This window comes from Marmota flaviventris, chromosome 11 (genome assembly GCF_047511675.1).
Source record: "Marmota flaviventris isolate mMarFla1 chromosome 11, mMarFla1.hap1, whole genome shotgun sequence".
NCBI lineage: Eukaryota > Metazoa > Chordata > Mammalia > Rodentia > Sciuridae > Marmota > Marmota flaviventris.
This window is the reverse complement of record NC_092508.1, coordinates 61,819,711-61,839,966: the sequence shown is the minus strand read 5'-3', so window position 1 is coordinate 61,839,966 and position 20,256 is coordinate 61,819,711. Positions and strand designations below refer to the sequence as shown.

Genomic DNA, 20,256 nt, shown 5'->3' with positions numbered 1-20,256 from the left:
CTTGCCTCAGCCTTCCAAATTGCTGAGATTACAGGTGTGTGCCACTGTATCTGGCTCTGGATAAAACTTTTTTTAAATAGGAAAATACTTACTGAAAATTGATAAAAGCATTAAGAACAAATAATACCTTTTTAATTTTTCTTATTTGTATAAGAATGAAAAGTATGGTGTGCTTTTGCCCTTTAGTGATATCATGATCCATTGGAGTCACAGATTTAAAATAAAAATTTTATAATATTCACAGGCTGCCAAAGATTATTGACATATTATTTATCAAGTTTTGTTATGGAGGCTGATGTGTTTGACCTATATAGGGGTTGACCTGTACAAGGAGTGTCTCACCCAGCTGGTGAATAAGGAATCAAGGATACCCTGCATCTGTACTTCAGTTTAGAGTTATCTAGTCCATCTTTCCTTCTTCCCTCCCCTCCCCTCCCCTCCCCTCCCCTCCCCTCCCCTTCCTTCCTCCCTCAGGGGCAATTGGCAACTAAGCCACATCCCTAGCCTTATTTTGTATTTTATTTAGAGACAGAGTCTCACTGAGTTGCTTAGCACCTCACTTTTGCTGAAGCTGGCTTTTAACTTGTGATCCTCCTGTCTTAGCCTCCTTAGCCACTGGGATTATAGGTGTGAGCCATTGTGCCCAGCTGTCCGGTCCACTTAACACTCTGTATAGCAGTGAGGTCCAGACTAGCTCCTCATTTTACCAGTTTTAAGCTTTAGGAAGTGACTTATATTTTCTAAGCTTGAATCCTCTATTGTTGAGTTGAAATATCAATAGTTCCTATTCTATAGGATTCTTGTGAGAATTAAATGAGGTATTATGGGTAAAGTTATTAGCATGGTGACGTAACACATAATAAGTGCTCAATGAATATTAATTGAGTATATTATTCTTATTACTATCAAGTTTATAATGCATGTAATTGAAGAGTCCCTAAATGGACTAATGTAGAAGGTAATCTGTTCCATTTCATTTTTATAATGATTATTTGCTTTAGCTTAGGTTAGAAAAAAATCTGTGATAGATGCTTCAGAAATTTCAAAGATGAATAATATATACTTTCTGTTAAGGACTTAGGTGTTTAAAATTGTAATAATTCTAACTGTAGTGATTTTTAAAGCAATAACTTCTAAAATTTTAAGTTTTGATAAAATTTAGGGATAAATTCAGTGAAAGTATGATTTTAACACTTTAAACCTTCTTAGAACTTCTTTTAAATATTCTTTGACTTGAGGATTTTGTTCATTCCAGCCAGCACCTAACCAAGTCACTTTTCATCTGCCTCTACATCGTTACTATGCTATGTTTTTGAGTAAGGTAAGACTCCCATTAAACAAATTTGTTTTGTTTTAAAGTTGTTATTTTTGGAGAAATATTGAATTACTATTTTTTTTCTAAATAATTTTTAGGCTGTAAAATGTCAAGAACTAGATTTGGATTCTGTTTTACCAGATCAGGAGATGTTAATGAAACTAATGATTCACCCACTCCAAATTCAAGTATGTATTCAAAATTTTAAATAGTTTTGAATTGGATTTTTGTGCTAAGTGATGCTTTTCTTATTTTGTTAGTGTACCTTTATCATTGTTACTATAGCCACAATGTTTGAAAACATGAAAAAAAATGAATTCTTGTGTTTTTGCCTAATTCAGGTGTTTTTAAAATTTATTTTATGAGATGTAGCTTTAATTTCCCTAGGAGTTCTTTTCACTATATTTAACTACAGAGGAATTTAAACATATTTACCATTGTTTTGGAAGTCATGGGACCCAATAGGTTCTAGCTTTTGGGATTCCTAACATTTTATTTTCTTCACAGTTTGGGGAAATTTCCTCACTGGCCTTCAGTTTCCTCATCTGTAAAATGAGATGAGAAAGAAGAAAGAAGTATTAGCTTTAGTAAGCAATAAGTTTTCTTTGAGTTCTCACACTATAATTTTCTGGGCCAGTCTTTTATATACATTAGAGGGACTTGCATCTCAATTTATTTTTCCTAGCTATTGTAGATTGTTAATCATTGAATTTCAACTCTAGGGGTTAGGAACAGGTAAAAGGTGATGTTATGACTGATTAGTTTTAGTAAACATTAGAAATAAATATATGAGGAGTTTTGATAAAGTTTAGGAATAAATTCAGTGAAAGTATGTTTTTGACACTTTAAGACCTTCTTAGAACTTCTTTTAGACATTCTTTGACTTGAGGATTTTGTGTATTCTAGCCAGCACCTAACCAAGTCATATAAGAAATATAAGAAAGAAAATTTATTCTAATATCCTTTTATAAAAACCTCCAGTTATTTTGAAGATGAGTTGTTCAAAGGTTGAGTTAGGTTGAATTAAAGATGTAGGTTGTATTAGTTGATTTTTAAATAGCCAAGTTTCTTTTATGCTCATTCCATTGTGTTTCTCTGAGCTTCATGTATGTGTGCATTTTTTGAGGGAGAAATTAAGTGAAACTGAACATTAACTTCTCATGAAAGGTTTCAGTGAAAATATTACAAATATATCTAGAAGTCATCTTTGAAAACTAACTCACATATAAGCTCCAAAAAAGGTGGCTATATAAAACATAATATTTATTTTAAAAAATTAAAAATATGTATTTGGGCTAAGTATCTTTTTATCCAACAACTTTTTTTTTTTGGGGGGGGGGTTGGTTTTGTTTTCTGCCAGTACTGGACATGGAACCTAAGGTCTTGCACATTCTAGGCAAGCTCTGTGCCACTGAGCTGCATCCTCAGCCTTTAAACTGAATATCTTTAACCTTAGAATGCCAGGTTTATATTATGATTAAGTCATAAAATATTTAAGAATGATTATTTAATGTGATTTTATAAAGATTGAATTTATGTGATTTATTCTCTAAAGTACTTTTTTTTTATTTTATTAGGCAAGTCTTGCTGAAATCCACAGCAATATGTGGGTACGAAATGGCTTGCAAATCAAAGGACAAGCCATGACTTATGTCCAGTCTCATTTTTGTAATTCCATGATAGATCCTGACATTTACTTATTACAGGTAAAGTCAACTTGATAATAATATTGTGTTTTGAAGTGTCTAATTTATACCTGTGGAATTTTAATTTATAAAGGTAACAGAGTGATGACATGGAGAGGGCAGTACCAATGAAAGAAGTTATTACTTACATTTTTAAGGAAAGAGTTCATACCATACCACATGGGGCCACAAAGGAAAGCATCAGGTTTTGGTCAGGAGGTAGAGGCAGGAGTGAGAGGATCTAAGTCAGTGCCTTGTTTTGGTTTCTGCAGGAAAGATAAGGCAGGGCAGGGGAAACAGTTTAGACTTGAATAGTTTGAATAATTCTGGTGGTTTTGTGGCATAGTGACTGTACTTGACTTGTATGTATTCAGCTCTGGGTTGTTTAGGGGAAAACCTGTGTTGGTGTGTAAGTTAGATAACGTGGGTTGGATGGCTTACATGAGGTATGTTATCAAGTAAGGTCTTACTATGTTTAGGAATTATCCTTGGGAGGGGCACTCTCTTCCAGGTCAATAATTCCCCGCATTCCACAATGTCAAAACAGGGAAAAAAGAGTTAAGAAGTAAACAGTATATTAAGATATAAAGCTTTTTTTTTTTTTTTTTTTAAAAGGTTTGTGCTTCTAGACTTGACCCAGATTATTTTATATCATCTGTCTTTGAACGGTAAGCATACTTTTATTAAAAAAAAATTAGAATATAGGTTAATTTTGTTTTAACTTCTAAAAATTTATCTCAAATATTTATTTTTATAGATTTAAAGTGGTAGATTTATTGACAATGGCATCGCAACATCAAAATACAGTACTTGATGCAGAGCATGAAAGATCGATGCTAGAAGGAGCTCTTACATTTCTTGTGATTCTTTTGAGTCTTCGTTTACATTTAGGTAAAAACTACTAGTATTAGCAACACTTAAATTATTAACTATTTTATTCCCTTTCCTTCCTTCTCCATGTGGTAATAATCAGCTTATGGAAAAAGGAAAGGATACAGATATGTTTAAACATACTTTCAAACTCTTGATATGTTGTACAATTGATATATCTTTTAGAATAGCCTTTAAAAAATTCCTTTGGGGGCTGGGATTGTAACTCAGTGGTCCAGTGCTTACCTAACACATGTGAGGCACTGGGTTTGCTCCTCAGCACCACATAAAAATAAATAAATAAAGTAAAGGTATTGTGTCCATTTACAACTAAAAATATTTAAAAAAATTCTTTGGTTAAGGAACTCCTTTGATTTGCAAATAGCAGGGTAGTTAAAATAGTTAAATTTGGGGCTTTGCATCCTTTACTCTTAATTTGAAGCATATTATATTTGGTAAAACATCTGGGTAAAATGTTTATTTTTTTATTATTTACATTCAGATTTATTAATTCTATTTTTAATAATTTTAGGAATGTCTGATGATGAGATTCTCAGGGCAGAGATGGTAGCCCAGCTATGTATGAACGACAGGACACATAGTTCATTGTTGGACCTCATATCCTTTTAAAATGTTTAATGTTCTGTTAGTTGTATTTAAAATAAAAATTATTTTTATGAATTAAAGATATATTAGTATTTTAATTAAAAATGCTTTTTTTGGAGTTGAAAAATGATATAGGAAAAGAAGGATGCCATTTGTTTGCTCAAGTATTTGTTCAGGGATGGTGACAGGTATTTTTAACCTATTATTACCTCTTAGGAGTCTTTCCTTAGTCTTTAGGATGGACCTTGGGGATAGTGGTTCTTGACTCTCCAGGAACTAACATTCTAGAATAGCATTAGGAAGCTGCAATTTTTTAAAAGGTAGATAGTTAGCTTCATCAGTGTAGCCAGGCTGGAATTCTAGTTCACAGTGGCTTACTTTGTAATTAACCATTACCAGGGTTTCAAACATTCTGACTTCTTTTTGGATTGTTGTTAGAATTCAGTCTTGAAAAAGAAAAAAGATTTTCAAATCTGTATATTCTTGTCTTCAAACCAGAAATTTATGGTTGTTTGCATAGGACTGAGTATACAATTGGTACTTTTTTTTTTTTTTTTTTTTTAGTTAATGAACATTTAGACAAAGATTATAATATTATTTTGTGAGGAAAATATTTGACTAAATTTAGTATTTTATCTTATGATTTTGTCTGGAAGAATTGATTGAAATTTTGGTTTTGTGAAATGATGCTTCCTTAGAATACTTATTTGATTTCCTTGATTTTCATAAGCAACATCAACTTGATATTTGAATGATTTCATTCATCCATTGTAGACTGTGTATGTATCAGTACTAGTTCAGGGAAAAAACATTTTTTGTAACTTTGAATTTAAGAAAAATTATATACTTTAATATGAAACAAAAAGAGAATCTTTGTGTTTTACTGCTTTCCTTCTTTGATTAAACTTGCTTTTCATCTTTTTTCTTTGGGAAAATTTTGTGTTTTTGGAAAAATAATCTCTTTGCTCATAAAAATATTGGTTAATATTTATAACATATTCTTTCTGGTTTCTAAGGAAAGGTATAATATTTGCAAAATGATGAAAATGGAGATCAATTAGATTTTTTTTCTCACTCTTTGAAATTTGATGAATTTATTTGGGAGGAAATATACCTGGGAACTACTTCATCATGCAGTTTACTAGTTGGCTCCTAGATTTAAAATATTAAAAAAAGAAATCACAATTAATAAAAATAAGTTATTATTGGAATGCTATGTAGCCCTCTTGTGGCCAATTTTATATATTGCAGCCAGTTATTCCCCATTGGAGTAAAATTAATTAGGAAACTAGAGTATTTTGGAAAGTCTGTGAAGCTGGCTTTTTTGGATGAATTTTTTTTTTTCTTGACACATACATTATATTCCAGAAAATCCCAACCCCAAAAGTGGCATTATCCCAGGCAGTTACAGCTTTGAATCAGTTTTATCAGCTGTAGCTGATTTTAAGGCTCCTGTTTTTGAACCTGGAGGTTCTATGCAACAAGGCATGTATACTCCCAAAGGTATGTTTATATAGTATGTATATACATAAATTCCATCAATTATCAATTCTCTGGAGGTAAATTCTTTTATGCACTGAAAGGAAATGTTCACCTTTTATTGATTCAGTTTTGGTTTTCTTCTCTCAGCTTTCTTACGAAATTTGTGTATTTTATGGTAAAGAGTAATATTGTTTCCATTTATTTACAAATTTTTGGTTTTATGTTATAATCAGGCTTCTTAGATGACTCTTAAATTATAAAAGGAACTTTAGATATGAACTCTTTTTATAAGTGACCATAACCAAAATGAACCAGAAATTATAAAATAAAAGTATATACTTAAAAATATCTTGAGTGTTTTCTAATTATTTTGAAATTTTTCTTAGTTCCCAATTTTTAGTTTGAAACAGTTCAAATTAAAATCTATATAGAATGCTGATGAAATTGGCAAATTTGAACCTATATAAATATAGAAACTCTTTATTTACATGACTGGTTTTCTAAGGTTTTTCCGCTAGATTCACAGATGATATGCTTGACAAGAGCTTAGAGAGGTTAAGTTCTGATTCAGTGTTTTCTTTTCTTTCTTTTTTTTTTTTTTTAACTTTCAGATTTTTGCTTATGTTAAAATTTTGAAGGGAGTAGCAGTTATGTGCTCCTCAACATTCATTTTCTAAGTGAAAAAGCAAACTTTTTTTGAAGTTTTACATAGTATATACTGTATTTGGCGAAGCAGCAGAAAAGCCTTATAGTGAATTTTTTCAGAGTATACAAGAAACAAGAAGATTCTAGAGTCTGTGGTTGGAATGTATTCCATTAAAGAAAAAGCAGTAGTTATTTATAATAAAGAACTCTGTGTCACACATTTAAGTGGATTCAGGAATAAAGTAGCATTCTGGTGTAGAGCAGTGCTTATGAAAGTGCAATATGTATATTACCTTTGCCAGCCTCATTTGCAGCCATTGTTAAAGACACAGGTTCCTGTATCTCATCCCCTATCTGCTTTCATCAGAATCTCTGGGGAAGGAACCTGAGAAACTGCTTTTTAAACATGCTGTGTAGATGGTTATTAAGCCCACTTGAGTTTGAGACAAATTAGGGACAATGGTTAATAGTGTTAGAAAGTTGAAATTAGTTTAAGCTCTATGTCATGTTTTCAAATGTTAAGAATTTTGTTAGATAGGATGAAAGGAAAAACAATCTTAACCAGGAAAGAGATACTCTCAAGGAAATGATTTCTGAAATTATTATTTTCTTATATGAGTTAACTTTCTTTTTTAAACTTCACCTCATCCTAAACATGATGAGGTTATTAGTGAGGTTATAGATTTTTATTGGCAGCTTGCAATTTTCATATACACTTTAAAAATAATTACATAATTATTAAAATAAAAGCCTTTATACAGTTAACATTTGAAATCATCTTATATCCCACCAGTAGTACACATAAAACATATGGGACAATGGTTCATAATTATACAGAAGGTAAGGAGAAAACTATTAATTTTAGCAAAGGGACAGAAAATCTTTTATTAACAAAAAAGATAGATAAAATAAGAGTCTTGAAAATCAATAGCTCATTAACATTTTAATCTGATTTCATGGTTTTACCTTTGGGCACTTTTTAAGGTCTTTCTTACTTTCTAATAGGCATCTTACAAACAACAACAACAACAACAACAACAAATGAACTAAACTTTTATGGTGGGGCATTGTTATATTGCAAAACTTTTGCTCACTAGTATTTGTAGAGCTTAAGAGAACATAATGCTGAAATTGTGATTTTTGACTTAGAAAACTAATTATAACATCAAGTTTATTAAGGCAAATATAGTAAAATTGATCTATTTCATTTTTTAAAATTTAAAATATACTTAACAAATGTAAGAAATCATTAAAAATTGACTTTATTTCTAAGGAATCAGTGTTCTGTTTCTACTTTTTTTGAAAAATAGCTGAAGTCTGGGATCAGGAGTTTGACCCTGTCATGGTCATTCTTCGAACAGTTTACCGTAGAGATGTGCAGTCTGCAATGGACAGATATACAGCATTGTAAGTCCATCAAATTGATTAGTCTCACAGTGGAATATTTTGTGTTTATCTGAAAAGATTTCAATTATAACCCATATAATATATTCTCATTGAAGTATACTCTCAAATCTTAGAGGAGAAAAAATTTTAAGATTAAAAAAAAATCAGACTGAGATTATGTTCTCAATGTTTGATGTTAATCTGTTCAATTTATAGAACATGATTAGTAAATAAAAATATTACATATTTAGTTGAGTTTTGATTAGTAGATTTTGAGGTGTAGTTTTATGTTGTTCTACTTTTGAACCAGTAGAGGAGGCACAAGTTAAGAAAATAAAATTGACATCAGAGATGATGATAGTTGTCTATGAAAAAGTGTGAAAATATTGCTATGTGTTTGACAACTGAGAAAACAGATAAAGCAAAATATATTTTACTTATACATTTTTAAAATAAAAGTTTAAAATGATGACTGCGGAAAATAAAAATTTGAAGAATATCTTTTTCAAATTTGATTTTATACTTTATTATAAACTGTAGACTATTTTTAATGTATTATTTCTACCTCTTTTTAAATCTTAGTAGTTAATATTATTGCTCAACATCAGTGTCTTTTATCTGTACTTTTCTAAAGCTTAAGGTAAACATTTTTAAAAACAAGTTTAAAATTATGCAAATGTCTTTGATCTTGAGGAAATATTCAGATAACTATCAAAGTATCATCATAGATACTATATGTAATTGAAACTTCTCCTTTGCCAAGATTTGCAGTAATAGATATATGTTGAATTTCACAGACAACTAATCTGAAGAAAATTGTGGATTGTGGAATTTTAGTGTGCTCCCCTTCCCTCTAAACAAAATAAGAAAACCTAACAAAACAAAGCAGAAACAAAACTCAGCTTAGCCATCAACATCTCTCTTTGCCTTTTCTAAAACCCTTTGGGGAAGTTGTCTGAGTTCTCTCTTCTCTGCTCTCTTAGCCACTTCTTTTTATTCTTTTTTATGTGGTTTGTTAATAATCTATTTGCTTCTAGGCTTTTACTAAATTCTTAAATCTTTGAGGGAAGTTATATCTCAGCACTGGCACATAGTAGGCATTTAGAGTTTATTTGTTGAGTGAAATAAATTTAAATAATATGAATGGAAAAATGAGTGGGAGGGTGCTTTTGTGTTGAATACCTAAAGTAGATTTCAAAAATGCCTAAAGTGGACTTCATAAACTTCTCAAGTTGCTCTGCCTTTTTTTCAGGTTGTTGTTGTTGATTAGTCATTTTGAATATATAAATATAAAGCAAATTTAATATTATCTTTTACTTTGTAGCTAACAGAAATTTGAACTGGATTTGGGCTGAAACTTCCAGCGCTTTGAAGGAATCATTAAATTATTAATATAAACAATTTTAAAGGAAAAATTTTATTTAACAATACCCATTTATTTATTGTTTATTATATGCCAGGCACTCTGAAAGGAAGACAGAGTTTTATCTTTTATATTTTACTTAGCAAACTTTTCATTTCGTTCTGAGCAGTTTCTTTCTTACGTGTAGAGTAGTGTTTCTCAAATAGTGACAATTTTTGTCTCCCAGGAAACACCAGCATTGCCTGAAGAATGGTAGAGTTGCTGCAGACATCTGGTAGAGGATAGGTCTACTCCACAACCAACCTTGCCTTAAATGTCATTAGTGCTAATATAGTTTAGATGTATATTGTGTTTAGAGGAATTCTGTGCTTTCTAATCTGTTTTGTATTATTAGTTGTTAAAATCTATATCATATTTTGATTTATAGCTACTTTACATAATCAGATAAAACTATATCCCCAAAGATGTTTTTAGTCCTTATTTTCTATGTTGTTCTTTGTGATTCTTATTTCTCTCAGTTCCCTCAATTAGGCCTTTGAGTTCTTGTTCAAATTTTTTTTTTGGTAATTTCTTAGAAGTGTTCTGTTTCTTAGCAGTTTGGACATCTGTTATTTTTTTAAAGAACTGTGTATTGAAAGCAATAAAAATAGATGACAAAATATAGTAACCTTTTAAATTCTATGTGAAAACCATTATATTCATCTTACAACATTTTATTTACTTATGTATATCCATGAAGGAAAATATTTCTTTCTGTGTAAAACTTGAATTAAAAAAAATATATTTTTAGTTGTAGTTGGACACAATGCCTTTATTTTATTTATTTTTATGTGGTGCTGAGTATCGAACCCAGCACCTTGCACGTGTTAGGCAAGCGCTCTAACACTGAGCCACATCCCCAGTCCAAAACTTTGAATTTTTAAAAATTGAATTTTCAAATATTTATTTTTATATGAAATATAAAATGTGATATTGTTGTTGTCTTATTGACTATTCATTTTTGAGTATCGAGATAAAAAGTTGATTAATTGACTTTGCTGGGTTAGTCCTCTTTTATTTGCAAGAAGACAATAGAAAAACCTTTTGAAGAATACTAGTTTAAAATGGTTGAGTAGATTTAAACTATTGTATCCTTAGAATTTAAACTTTTTGCTAGGTAGTTTGTTGGCAGTCAGTAAATATTTATTAAGCGCACAAAAAGTAAATTTCTTTTTGTGCCGAGAGTTGAAATTAAAAACTGTTTGCCTTATGTGATATTTATGTTTAGAATCTTGGGGTCTTATTGTTGGGAATGGCCTTCAAGACCTAGTGCAGATTCCATAAAAGTGTTTTGTGAGCTATCGCTGAAAGAGGGATGGGGCAACAACAAGAGAAGGCTCATCCTGCTTCCCTCATTGCTTACCAGATACCCTTTAATGGATAGTTAAGCTCTTAAAAAGAGAACAAGCAAGATAACAGCAAACAGCAACAAAGCAAAGCAACAAATGGAAAACTATCCCTACATTGTTATATTTTACGTTATAAGGCCATTGCAGCCCAGAGAAGCTCAATGAAATATGTTCATTAATGGCAGTGTTAGAACTATGATCTAGGCATTTTCAAAAAGATAAAAATGATTTTATACAGGGACTGTCTTAAATTCAACTGGACAGTAATTTTTTTTTTTATTCTATAATTTCTTTTGTTTCCCATTTCTCATCATGAAGGTTAATGGCTACTGCCCCATGCTTGAAAGTATGATGTATGACTTTGTATATATCATTTTTGTCTCTAACTGGTCAATAATTAGGTGTTGGTTTGAATCACTTAATTTTTTTTTCCTGTCATGTAGCATATCATTTGCATTATTCCATTAATGCTTTTGAAAAGAGCAGTCAAAATGATGTATTACCTGCTCCTTGAAAAAATATATAACCTTTATGTTTTAACACTTTAATAATCTAGTGCTGCATAAAATTTAGGAGCTTTAGTGCTTAAAGCAAACAAAGAAAATAAAAACTAGGAACTGCTTTTCTATGCTAAATGAAATACAGTAGTTAAAATATTTCATCACGAGATATTATAATTGTTTTGAAAATTATGCCTATATATGACCATTGTAACATTGTATAGAAAGGAGTTTTTTTTAAAAAAATGCAAAGTTAATTTTTTGGCATCTAGTTTATGAACCATATATGTAATTGATTTCTCTAATACGAGAATGGTAGTTTTTAAAGATTTGTTTTTCTCCCACCTACATAGTGTTTCTTTCCTCAAAGATACATTATGTATTGTTTGCTCTCTAGCTCTTCCACATGAGAGGCATTAGTCAGAAGTCTGATAATTCTGGTGCTTGTTATTAAGAGCTGTTTGTGCTGGTCAAACTTGTAGAAGCTGAAATTTAATTTAGGGGGATTTAGTTATGCAGGTTTCGTGGGATCCCTTATGTTGTCTCTTTAGATCTTGTTCTGGTCAGATTTCTCAGAGAAGTGTCTTAAAATATTTCCCAGAAGGTAATAGTTTGGCTATGTGTGTTTTGTGAACTGAATGGGAGATGAGGCCTTAGGTGGTCTGAATCAAATATGCATACTATGATTTTAATCTTCCATCTTCATACCTATGTTTGGTGCTTTGTCCTCTTCAGAGACAAGTTGTCTAGGCAGAATTCTGTTGCAGTGGTGAAGTGACAATTTGCATTCAGTTCTTCTTATTTTTGCCCCTCCTCATCTCTCCATTTCCACTTAGCGAGGTACCAGGAGCTGCTGATTGATTTCTTTGCCCATTTTTAAGTTGGATTGTCTTCTTATTACCGAGACTTAAAAACACTTCATGTATTCTGAATACTAGACTTAACCCGATATATATGATTTGCTGTTATTTCCTACCATTTTGTGGATTGATATCTAAGGCTGTACATTTCTTTCCAAACACTTCTTTGGTCATATCTCATATTTTTTTTCTATATTGTTAGGTTCTATTTTATTCTTTTGAAAAATTATTCTCTATCCCCCAACCCCCACTTTGGTATTGGGGATTGAACCAGTCATTGGACTACAACCCCACCTCCAATATATATTTTTTTTCCTTTTTTTCTGGTTATTGGGGATTGAATTTAGGGGCATGTAACCACTGAACCACATCCCCAGGCCCCCCCCTCCCCCAGCCTTTTTTTAAAAAAAATTTTTGGTTTTGAGACAGGATCTTGCCAAAGTTGCTAAGCTGGCATTGAACTTGTGATCCTCCTGCTTTTCCTCAGGAGTAGCTAGCATTACAGAATTCTTAATTTTTAAAAGTTTCTGCTAGGATTTTTAACAACCTCTGAATTTCTAACCCATAGTGTTTTTTTTTGGGGTGGGGAGTACTGGGGATTGAACTCAGGGGGCACTTGGCCACTGAGCCACATCCCCAGCCCTATTTTGTATTTTATTTAGAGACAGGGTCTCACTGAGTTGCTTAGTGCCTCATTTGTGCTGAGGCTGGCTTTGAACTTCTGCCTCAGCCTTCTGAGCTGCTAGGATTACGTGAGTGCGCCACCATGCCTTGCACCCATAGTATTTTAAAATGTCTACATTTTTGTAGTTGTGGATTATCTTTTTAAGTTGGTTTCTAGTTTTATTTATTTTGTGACAAGTGATTGTGGTCTGTGTATCAATTCTTTTAGTCATTGCTGAATTTACTGTGTACTCTGGCATTTAACAATTTTTTATAAATTTCCAAGTGCACTTAAAATTATAAATATTCTAAATACATCTAATTGGTGAATGTTATTTATGTGTTCCTGCCTCATGTTTGTTGATTATATTGTTAAAATTTTTTACTAATTTGTTTTTATTGGCCTCTAGGCAGGAGTTAATATTCTCTAAAATAGTTGTGGGTTTGTTAGTTTCTCTGTGTCATTCCCTTAGATTTTTCCTTTTGTGTTTTGAGTCTGCTGTTGTCTGCACACAAGTTTGCTAATTATTTTCTTCATGGAGAGCCTATCATTCTTCTAGCCCAGAAGAGAGAACCTTCTCTTTAAGATTCTTATTTCTCCTTGTGAGTTATCCTCTTCATTGAGGTTAAAGACTTCTTAGGGTCTCTGCTTTGGGGGGAATCTCAGTTTCATCTCTGAGCTTGTGTGTACCCAACACTGATATCAGTAATGAGAATCAGGGCCAAGTCCAGTTTTCCTGATGTTGAAGATTGAACACCAGAGAAATGCCAAGCAATCACAGAAAGCAAGTTTTGTTTAAAGGATAGAACAAAGATATACTTCTCCAAAGAGAAGGGGACCGAGAGCTAGGTATCCAAGGAAGTAGGGATGTCTTGCCCCTTTTATACATTTTAGATTTTCTTTGTTCTTGTGTTCTCTCCTCCCTCTATCCTGCCTACATGACCCAAAAGGTGATCCAAAGGCTGGAAGGAAGAGGCTCTGGGGTAGAGGCAGGAAGGGAGTCACCCTGGGGCTACTCATTAACTCCTTACTGTGAGGAATAATTCTCTGGAGGCAGGTAACCTTGGCAACTGGTGGAGGAGGGGGAAGTGCTCAGGAGGTATTAACATTTTATTTCCTTTTGTCTGACCCCATCATTAATTACCTACAGTGATTGTTCTTTTGCCTGTAGGCCTCAACACCTTGTTCTCTGCCTAATCAAGGACTTTAAAACCATTGGCACAGTGGTAGTGCTTGTTGTTAATTCCTTCTTTTTTTTTTTTTTTTTTTCCTGGTGTCTGGGAAGTTCCATTTTTTTTTTTTTTTTTTTGGTGAGGTCTTAAATATATGTTCAAAAGAATACATTTTATATTTCATGCAGCTCTTCCAGCCAATGGGAGAGTCTTCAAGTTATCTATTTTGATTATTTGTTAGAACTGGAAATTTCTTTGTCTGAGTACTTTGCTTTGTCATCTTTTTGTTAGAATTCATTTTTTTTTTGATACAGAGTCACACTGTTACCCAAGTCACACTGTTACTCAAGCTCCTGGGCTCAAGCCATTCTCCTACCTTAGCCTCTCAGTAGCTAAGACAACAGGCACATACCACTGTGTCCATTAACATTTTTGTATTCAAATTTCTTTCTAGTGTTTGGCTTAGCTTTTTCTATTCATTTTTATCCAATAAGAAAAGCAAATAGTAAAGCTCATTGTGTGGAGATTAGATTTCTGTTTGGCATCTTAAAGCAATTATGATTAAAAATAGTACTGCATACAAAAAATGTGACAGAAATTGATATTGATAAATCAGTGTTTAAACTACAGTTTAATTCTGAGTCTGTCATCTAATTTTGGTTTTATTTTTACAGTTTAAAACAGAGTGGGAAATTCCCTGGAAATCCCTGGCCACCTTATAAGAAAAGGACATCACTTCATCCTAGTTATAAAGGTCTCATGAGACTTTTGCACTGTAAAACTTTACACATTGTGCTGTTCACTCTACTTTACAAGGTACAGTAGTAATTTAAGTAAAAAGACTTAGATTAGAATTTATTTTCATAATTTTTGAATAAAAATACTGAAGGGTAATATTTAAATAAAAGTAACACTCATAAAGCAAAGCATATTGATGAATATGATGTATGTAAAATGTATATGGGTATGTTATAATAGTATGTGTGTGAATTCGAAGTTGAAAATAATGAAATAGCTACACCATTTTTCGTGGTGTATTTAGCTTCAGGTATAATTATTTAGCTTCAAGTATAAGTGTTAGGTTTTAGCTTCTATAGAACAAGAAGTGAATGATGCAGAACAAAGAAATTATGGAATGAGCTAAGGAACCAAACAACCCATAAACCCACTAGAATGATGTAATTAAAAATGGCAATTACGTGGGCTAGTGACCTTAGTTTATGGTGCTTCTTTGTGTTTTTTTATTTAACCTCTGATTAGGAGTATGATATAGAGGGATTTGAGTCTTATCTCTGGTATTTCTGGTAGACATCTTAGCAACCCAAAATATGTTTTCATGTTATTTAGAATTTGTTTTATTCTTGGGTTTTCTTTTCTTTTTTAATATTTATTTTTTAGTTGTAGTTGGACACAATATCTTTATTTATTTATTTTTATGTGGTGCTGGGGAATGAACCCAGGGCCTTGCCCATGCTAGGCAAGCGCTCTACTGCTGAGCCACAACCCCAGCCCCTATTCTTGGGTTTTCTCTGGCACAACTGGCTGATTTATTTTACTAACATTTATTATGTACTAAAAAATTTTATGAAATGTGACATTTTTAGAAATTTGTGTGTGTTTATATATATATATATATATAAACACACACAAATATATAACTTTTATGATCTAACTTAGATAAGAGATGAAAGAAAATAACTATCCCCAGTTTATAGATAAAATAAGTATTAACATCTATAAAATAGGGCTGGGGATGTGGCTCAAGCGGTAGCGCGCTCGCCTGGCATGCGTGCGGCCCGGGTTCGATCCTCAGCACCACATACAAACAAAGATGTTGTGCCCGCCGATAACTAAAAAATAAATATTAAAAATTAAAAAAAAAAAATCTATAAAATAACTGTAAACCATGATAAATGCTATGCAATTAGATAAAATGAAACCTATCATTGCTATTCCTATTTAAAATTTGAAAAATTAAAAATTTAAAGAAATTTAAAAGAAAACTACACATATTTGTAATATAGATTTCCAATTGCTTATGTACAAATATTTTAAATTAAGAAAGTATAAATTTAATTAGATATGTTAGTCTTTCTCCTAATGTTTGCTTTGTAATGAAATAATTCTTTTAGATTTCTCTGCCCCTCATTAAGTCTCAGTCATGACCAATTTTTATTTTACTTTTAAAAGTTATGCTGCTTTGGGCTGGAGTTGTGGCTCAGTGGTAGAGTGCTTGCCTAGCATGTGGGAAGCCCTGGGTTCGATTCTCAGCACTGCATACAAATAAATGAGTAATAAAAGGTCTATCAACATCTAAAAAAATTTTTAAAAAAGTTATGCTGCTTTAATTAAGATTTTAAACTAGTGCTTCAATAAATGCCTGGAAAGGTTTATTTTAACTACTTCCCAAGAGGATTCTTCAGTAAAATGATTTAAAATCTCTTTTTCTTCATGAAAAAACATTAAATATCTTTTACTGAAAAGCTATTTGTGTTTATTTTACAAATAACATACATTATTTGAAGGTATTTTTTTAAAAATTAATTTTTTTTACTTATACAGGATAGTGGAATGCGTAACTCATATTACATATATAGAGCACATATTTTTTTATATATCTGGTTGTATACAAAGTATATTCACATCAGTTCATGTCTTCATACATGTATTTTGGATAATAATGTCCATCACATTCCACCATCATTTCTAACCCCATGCCCCCTCCGTTCCTTCCCACTCCTCTGACCTATCTAGAGTTCTCTATTCCTCCCATACTCCTCCTCCCTACCCCACTATGAATCAGCCATCTGGTATCAGAGAAAACATTTGGCATTTGTTTTTTTGGGGGATTGGCTAACTTCACTTAGCATTATCTTCTCTAACTCTATCCATTTACCTGTAAATGCCATGATTTTATTCTCTTTTGTTGCTGAATAAAATTCCACTTTTTTTTAATCCATTCATCTATTGACGAGCATCTAAGTTGATTCCACAGTTTAGCTATTGTTAATTCTTAGTGCTAGATTTTCTTTCAAGTGCTTTAAATGTACTTGTAGACATAAATCTAGCAAAAATTCTTATGGTAAAAGTTCTGTTATTATTCATGGTTTTCAATATGATCATTGGGCTGAGAAGTTAAATAACTATTCCAAATGGAGAATTGAATACTGTTATTAATAATAATTAATAATTAATTTCACCTTACCGCAAGTAATTTATGTTCTTTTGAGTTATACATTTTTTCAACTTAAAAAATTTGATTAATGTAAATGTTTATTACAAAATAATAAGGCATTGCTTTAGTTTTCCAAGACTGTTATAAGCAAATTTAAAAAATTTTAAATGTATTTGTAATAGCTTTCATGACTTCAGCAAGTATAAAAAAAAAATTTATCTGATATTACATTATCAAATCAAATTTCTCTACATTAGTGATAGTAAACCACTTTCATTCCTTGCCATGTTTAATACTTAAAATAAAGAAGAATAATCTTTTTTTTTTGTAGCCCTTAGAAAATGAATTTCCTCCCTTAGTCTTTAAGTTATTCTTTTAAAACTGTAATACCGCAGAATTTCAAGTCAAAATTTATTTGCATTTAGCTGGCAATGTTTCATTATCAAGAGGAGGCAGTATAATAATGATAGGCAATGGCCTGGGAGTCTGAAATCTGTGTTCTCATGTTGCTTTCACTAGCTGGGTGTGTTGCTGTGTCTTGGTTTCCTCTCTACAATGTAGTGGATTCGAAAGGATGACCTTATTGACTCCTAGCCTTCAGTCCCGTCTTTTTCTGCTCCTGCTCCTCATACCATGGGTGCCACTCACCGACTATTTGTTGAACAATGATTGTTAGATACTATGCTAAGAAAATGACAGATGTTATTCATGTAATCTTCACAATATTTTCTGGACAATTTTTCCAGATTTAGAAATGAAAACTAAGGCCAGAATCTGTTGGTATAAGTCAAATAGTCATGGATAGAATTTGTGTTAAAAAATCAGTTTTTAAAAGCTTTTGAAAAAGCCTACGCTCTTCACCATTTATCACAACACAAGAGATGAATGGAAAAGCCCTCGCAGTAGTCAAAGTAAGCAGTAGAAAGTCAAAGCAGTAGAAAGTCTATTACAGTAGATTGGGTCTTAAGTGATGAAGCCCTCCTTTTCTAGTCCTTTCAGCCATTTGTGCAATTTCTGTGAGGCTCTGGTTACCCTGTCCTTTGCTGTCTCATTTACTCTTGACATTGGCACTCACTTCAGAAACTCTTTTTTTTTTTCTGTTAGTATCTTTATTGTTTTCTTTTGTGTACATTCTTTATATTTAATTTGCAGTTATTTTTATAATTTCTCCAGATAATTTTTAGCTTTTAAATTTACAACCTTAAAATATATTTATCATAACATTTAATACATTTTAAAAAAATTGTTACTTTAGCTATAGCTACAACATCTATTTATTTATTTATTTGTTTATTTATCTATCTATCCATCCATCCATCCATCCATCCATTCATCCATCCATCCATCCATCCATCCATCCATCCATCCAGATACGTAATTAGAACAAAATGATAGCTGCCAGCTTATTTGTGGGGTAGTATTTTAGTTGTTTTCTGATTAGTGGTCACTTATATCACATTAAGTTACTGATTGGTATGGCTAATCCTGAAATCTTGTGTCAGATATGTTAAGTCTTGTATAATTCAGGTATAAGGTCTGACTTATCAGATTTTTCTCAGGGAAGCCTTTGTAACCACTCTCATTCCCTTTGTTTGTTTATTTATTTATTTATTTATTTTTGGTATTGGGGATTGAATTCAGGGGTGCTCTAGCATTGAGTTACATAACCAGCCCTTTTAATTTTTTGAGACAGGGTCTCACAAACTTGCTGAGGCTGGCCTTCAATTTGTGATCCTCCTGCTTCGGCTTTGCAAGTCACTGAGATTATATGTGTGTGCCTCCATGCCTGGCTTCCTTTTATCTTTCTCATCATATAAACCCCACATTGACATATGCATTTATACATCTCCACACAATACTCAGAGGTTCAGACCTTTAATTCTAAGAACATTAATGTTTCATAAGCATTTATTGTGCTCCCAATTATATGCTAGGTATTATGCCAAACACATTGGCATTTGCATAAATAATCTATTTAACAAATTTATTTATGTGATATCCTGGTCTTCAGGAAAAGAGTGTCAGAAAATTAGGATATTAAGTATTTTTGTTAAATTATTTTATTAAGCCAGGTGTGGTGGTGTCATCTATAACTCTAGCTACTTGGGTGACTGAAGCAGGAGCCCATGAGTTCAAGACCAACCTAGGCAATATAGTAAGACTACCATTTAAGAAAAATATTTTATTAAGTACTGGCATATGGATATTAGTGATTTTAGTGGGTTATTTAATGAGTTAATCTTTAATCTGCAGGATAGTGCTAAAGTACCAGGTATTCTGTAGAGGAAATGGCTTTTTGGTTTTAGCTTATTTTCTTATCAATGTGTAATATGTGTCTGATTTTTATGTATTTAGTTATGTCGTTTCATCTTTATTAAAAGTTTTTTGTCTTTACGTGAAATGTTCTGTGGAAAGAGACAATTTTGAGGTAATTTTTTCCTTTTTTAAAGATTTTGATGGATCATCAAAATCTGTCAGAACATGTACTCTGCATGGTTTTATATCTGATTGAGTTAGGACTTGAAAATTCTACTGAAGATGAATCAGATGAAGAGGTAAGTAATTTCTTATATTTTAAAATTTTTAGATAGGAATAAACCTTTCTCCAGCTCTAGGTAATTGTTGCCAGGCCAGTGTTTAAATGAAGTATATTTATGAATTCCTTATACATAAATAAGATCTTCTGAAGAGCTACTTTTATAGAAAACACCTTTTGGATTTTCAAATGTATACTGTCTTTTAGTGCTTTTGTTGATACTTATGGAAATACTTTCTTATGGAATTATTGGAATTGAAATTTTTCATTCATATCAAATTGGTTGAGGTACTTTTGGTGTTATGGTGAGAAATTGGCTGCTGGGAAATAATCATTAAGTTAGAATTTCAGTCTAGATAGTCTAATAATTTGATTAGGAATTATTTTTGAGAATAAAAGAGTTCACAATGGCCTAAAGTTATTCAAAGAGAGGTAGATGTGTATATTTGCATTAACTGGCAGCCTGGCTTTATAGAAAAGGGAAAACAAAAATCACTTTGAAGTATTTGGGTATGTGAGTATTTGATTAATATGGTTAAATTAAAAAATTCCTTGTACTTTTTAAAAACAAGTAAGATTAATTTTAAAGAAAATTTGTATTATTGATTC

General features: G+C 31.8%; 1 protein-coding gene across 4 annotated transcripts in view; it reads left to right on the top strand.

Moving 5' to 3' along the window:
- Ubr3 (ubiquitin protein ligase E3 component n-recognin 3) overlaps positions 1-20,256 on the top strand; it is a 227,269-nt gene that overhangs the window by 93,829 nt on the left and 113,184 nt on the right. For all 4 annotated transcript variants that reach the window (XM_071619089.1, XM_071619090.1, XM_071619088.1 and 1 more), the window contains 10 exons: positions 1,256-1,321; positions 1,414-1,503; positions 2,893-3,021; positions 3,616-3,668; positions 3,758-3,891; positions 4,403-4,490; positions 5,840-5,979; positions 7,914-8,010; positions 14,611-14,752; positions 19,562-19,666. In XM_071619089.1, coding sequence (XP_071475190.1) covers positions 1,256-1,321; positions 1,414-1,503; positions 2,893-3,021; positions 3,616-3,668; positions 3,758-3,891; positions 4,403-4,490; positions 5,840-5,979; positions 7,914-8,010; positions 14,611-14,752; positions 19,562-19,666 — 1,044 coding nt within the window. The remainder of the gene's footprint in view (positions 1-1,255; positions 1,322-1,413; positions 1,504-2,892; positions 3,022-3,615; positions 3,669-3,757; positions 3,892-4,402; positions 4,491-5,839; positions 5,980-7,913; positions 8,011-14,610; positions 14,753-19,561; positions 19,667-20,256) is intronic.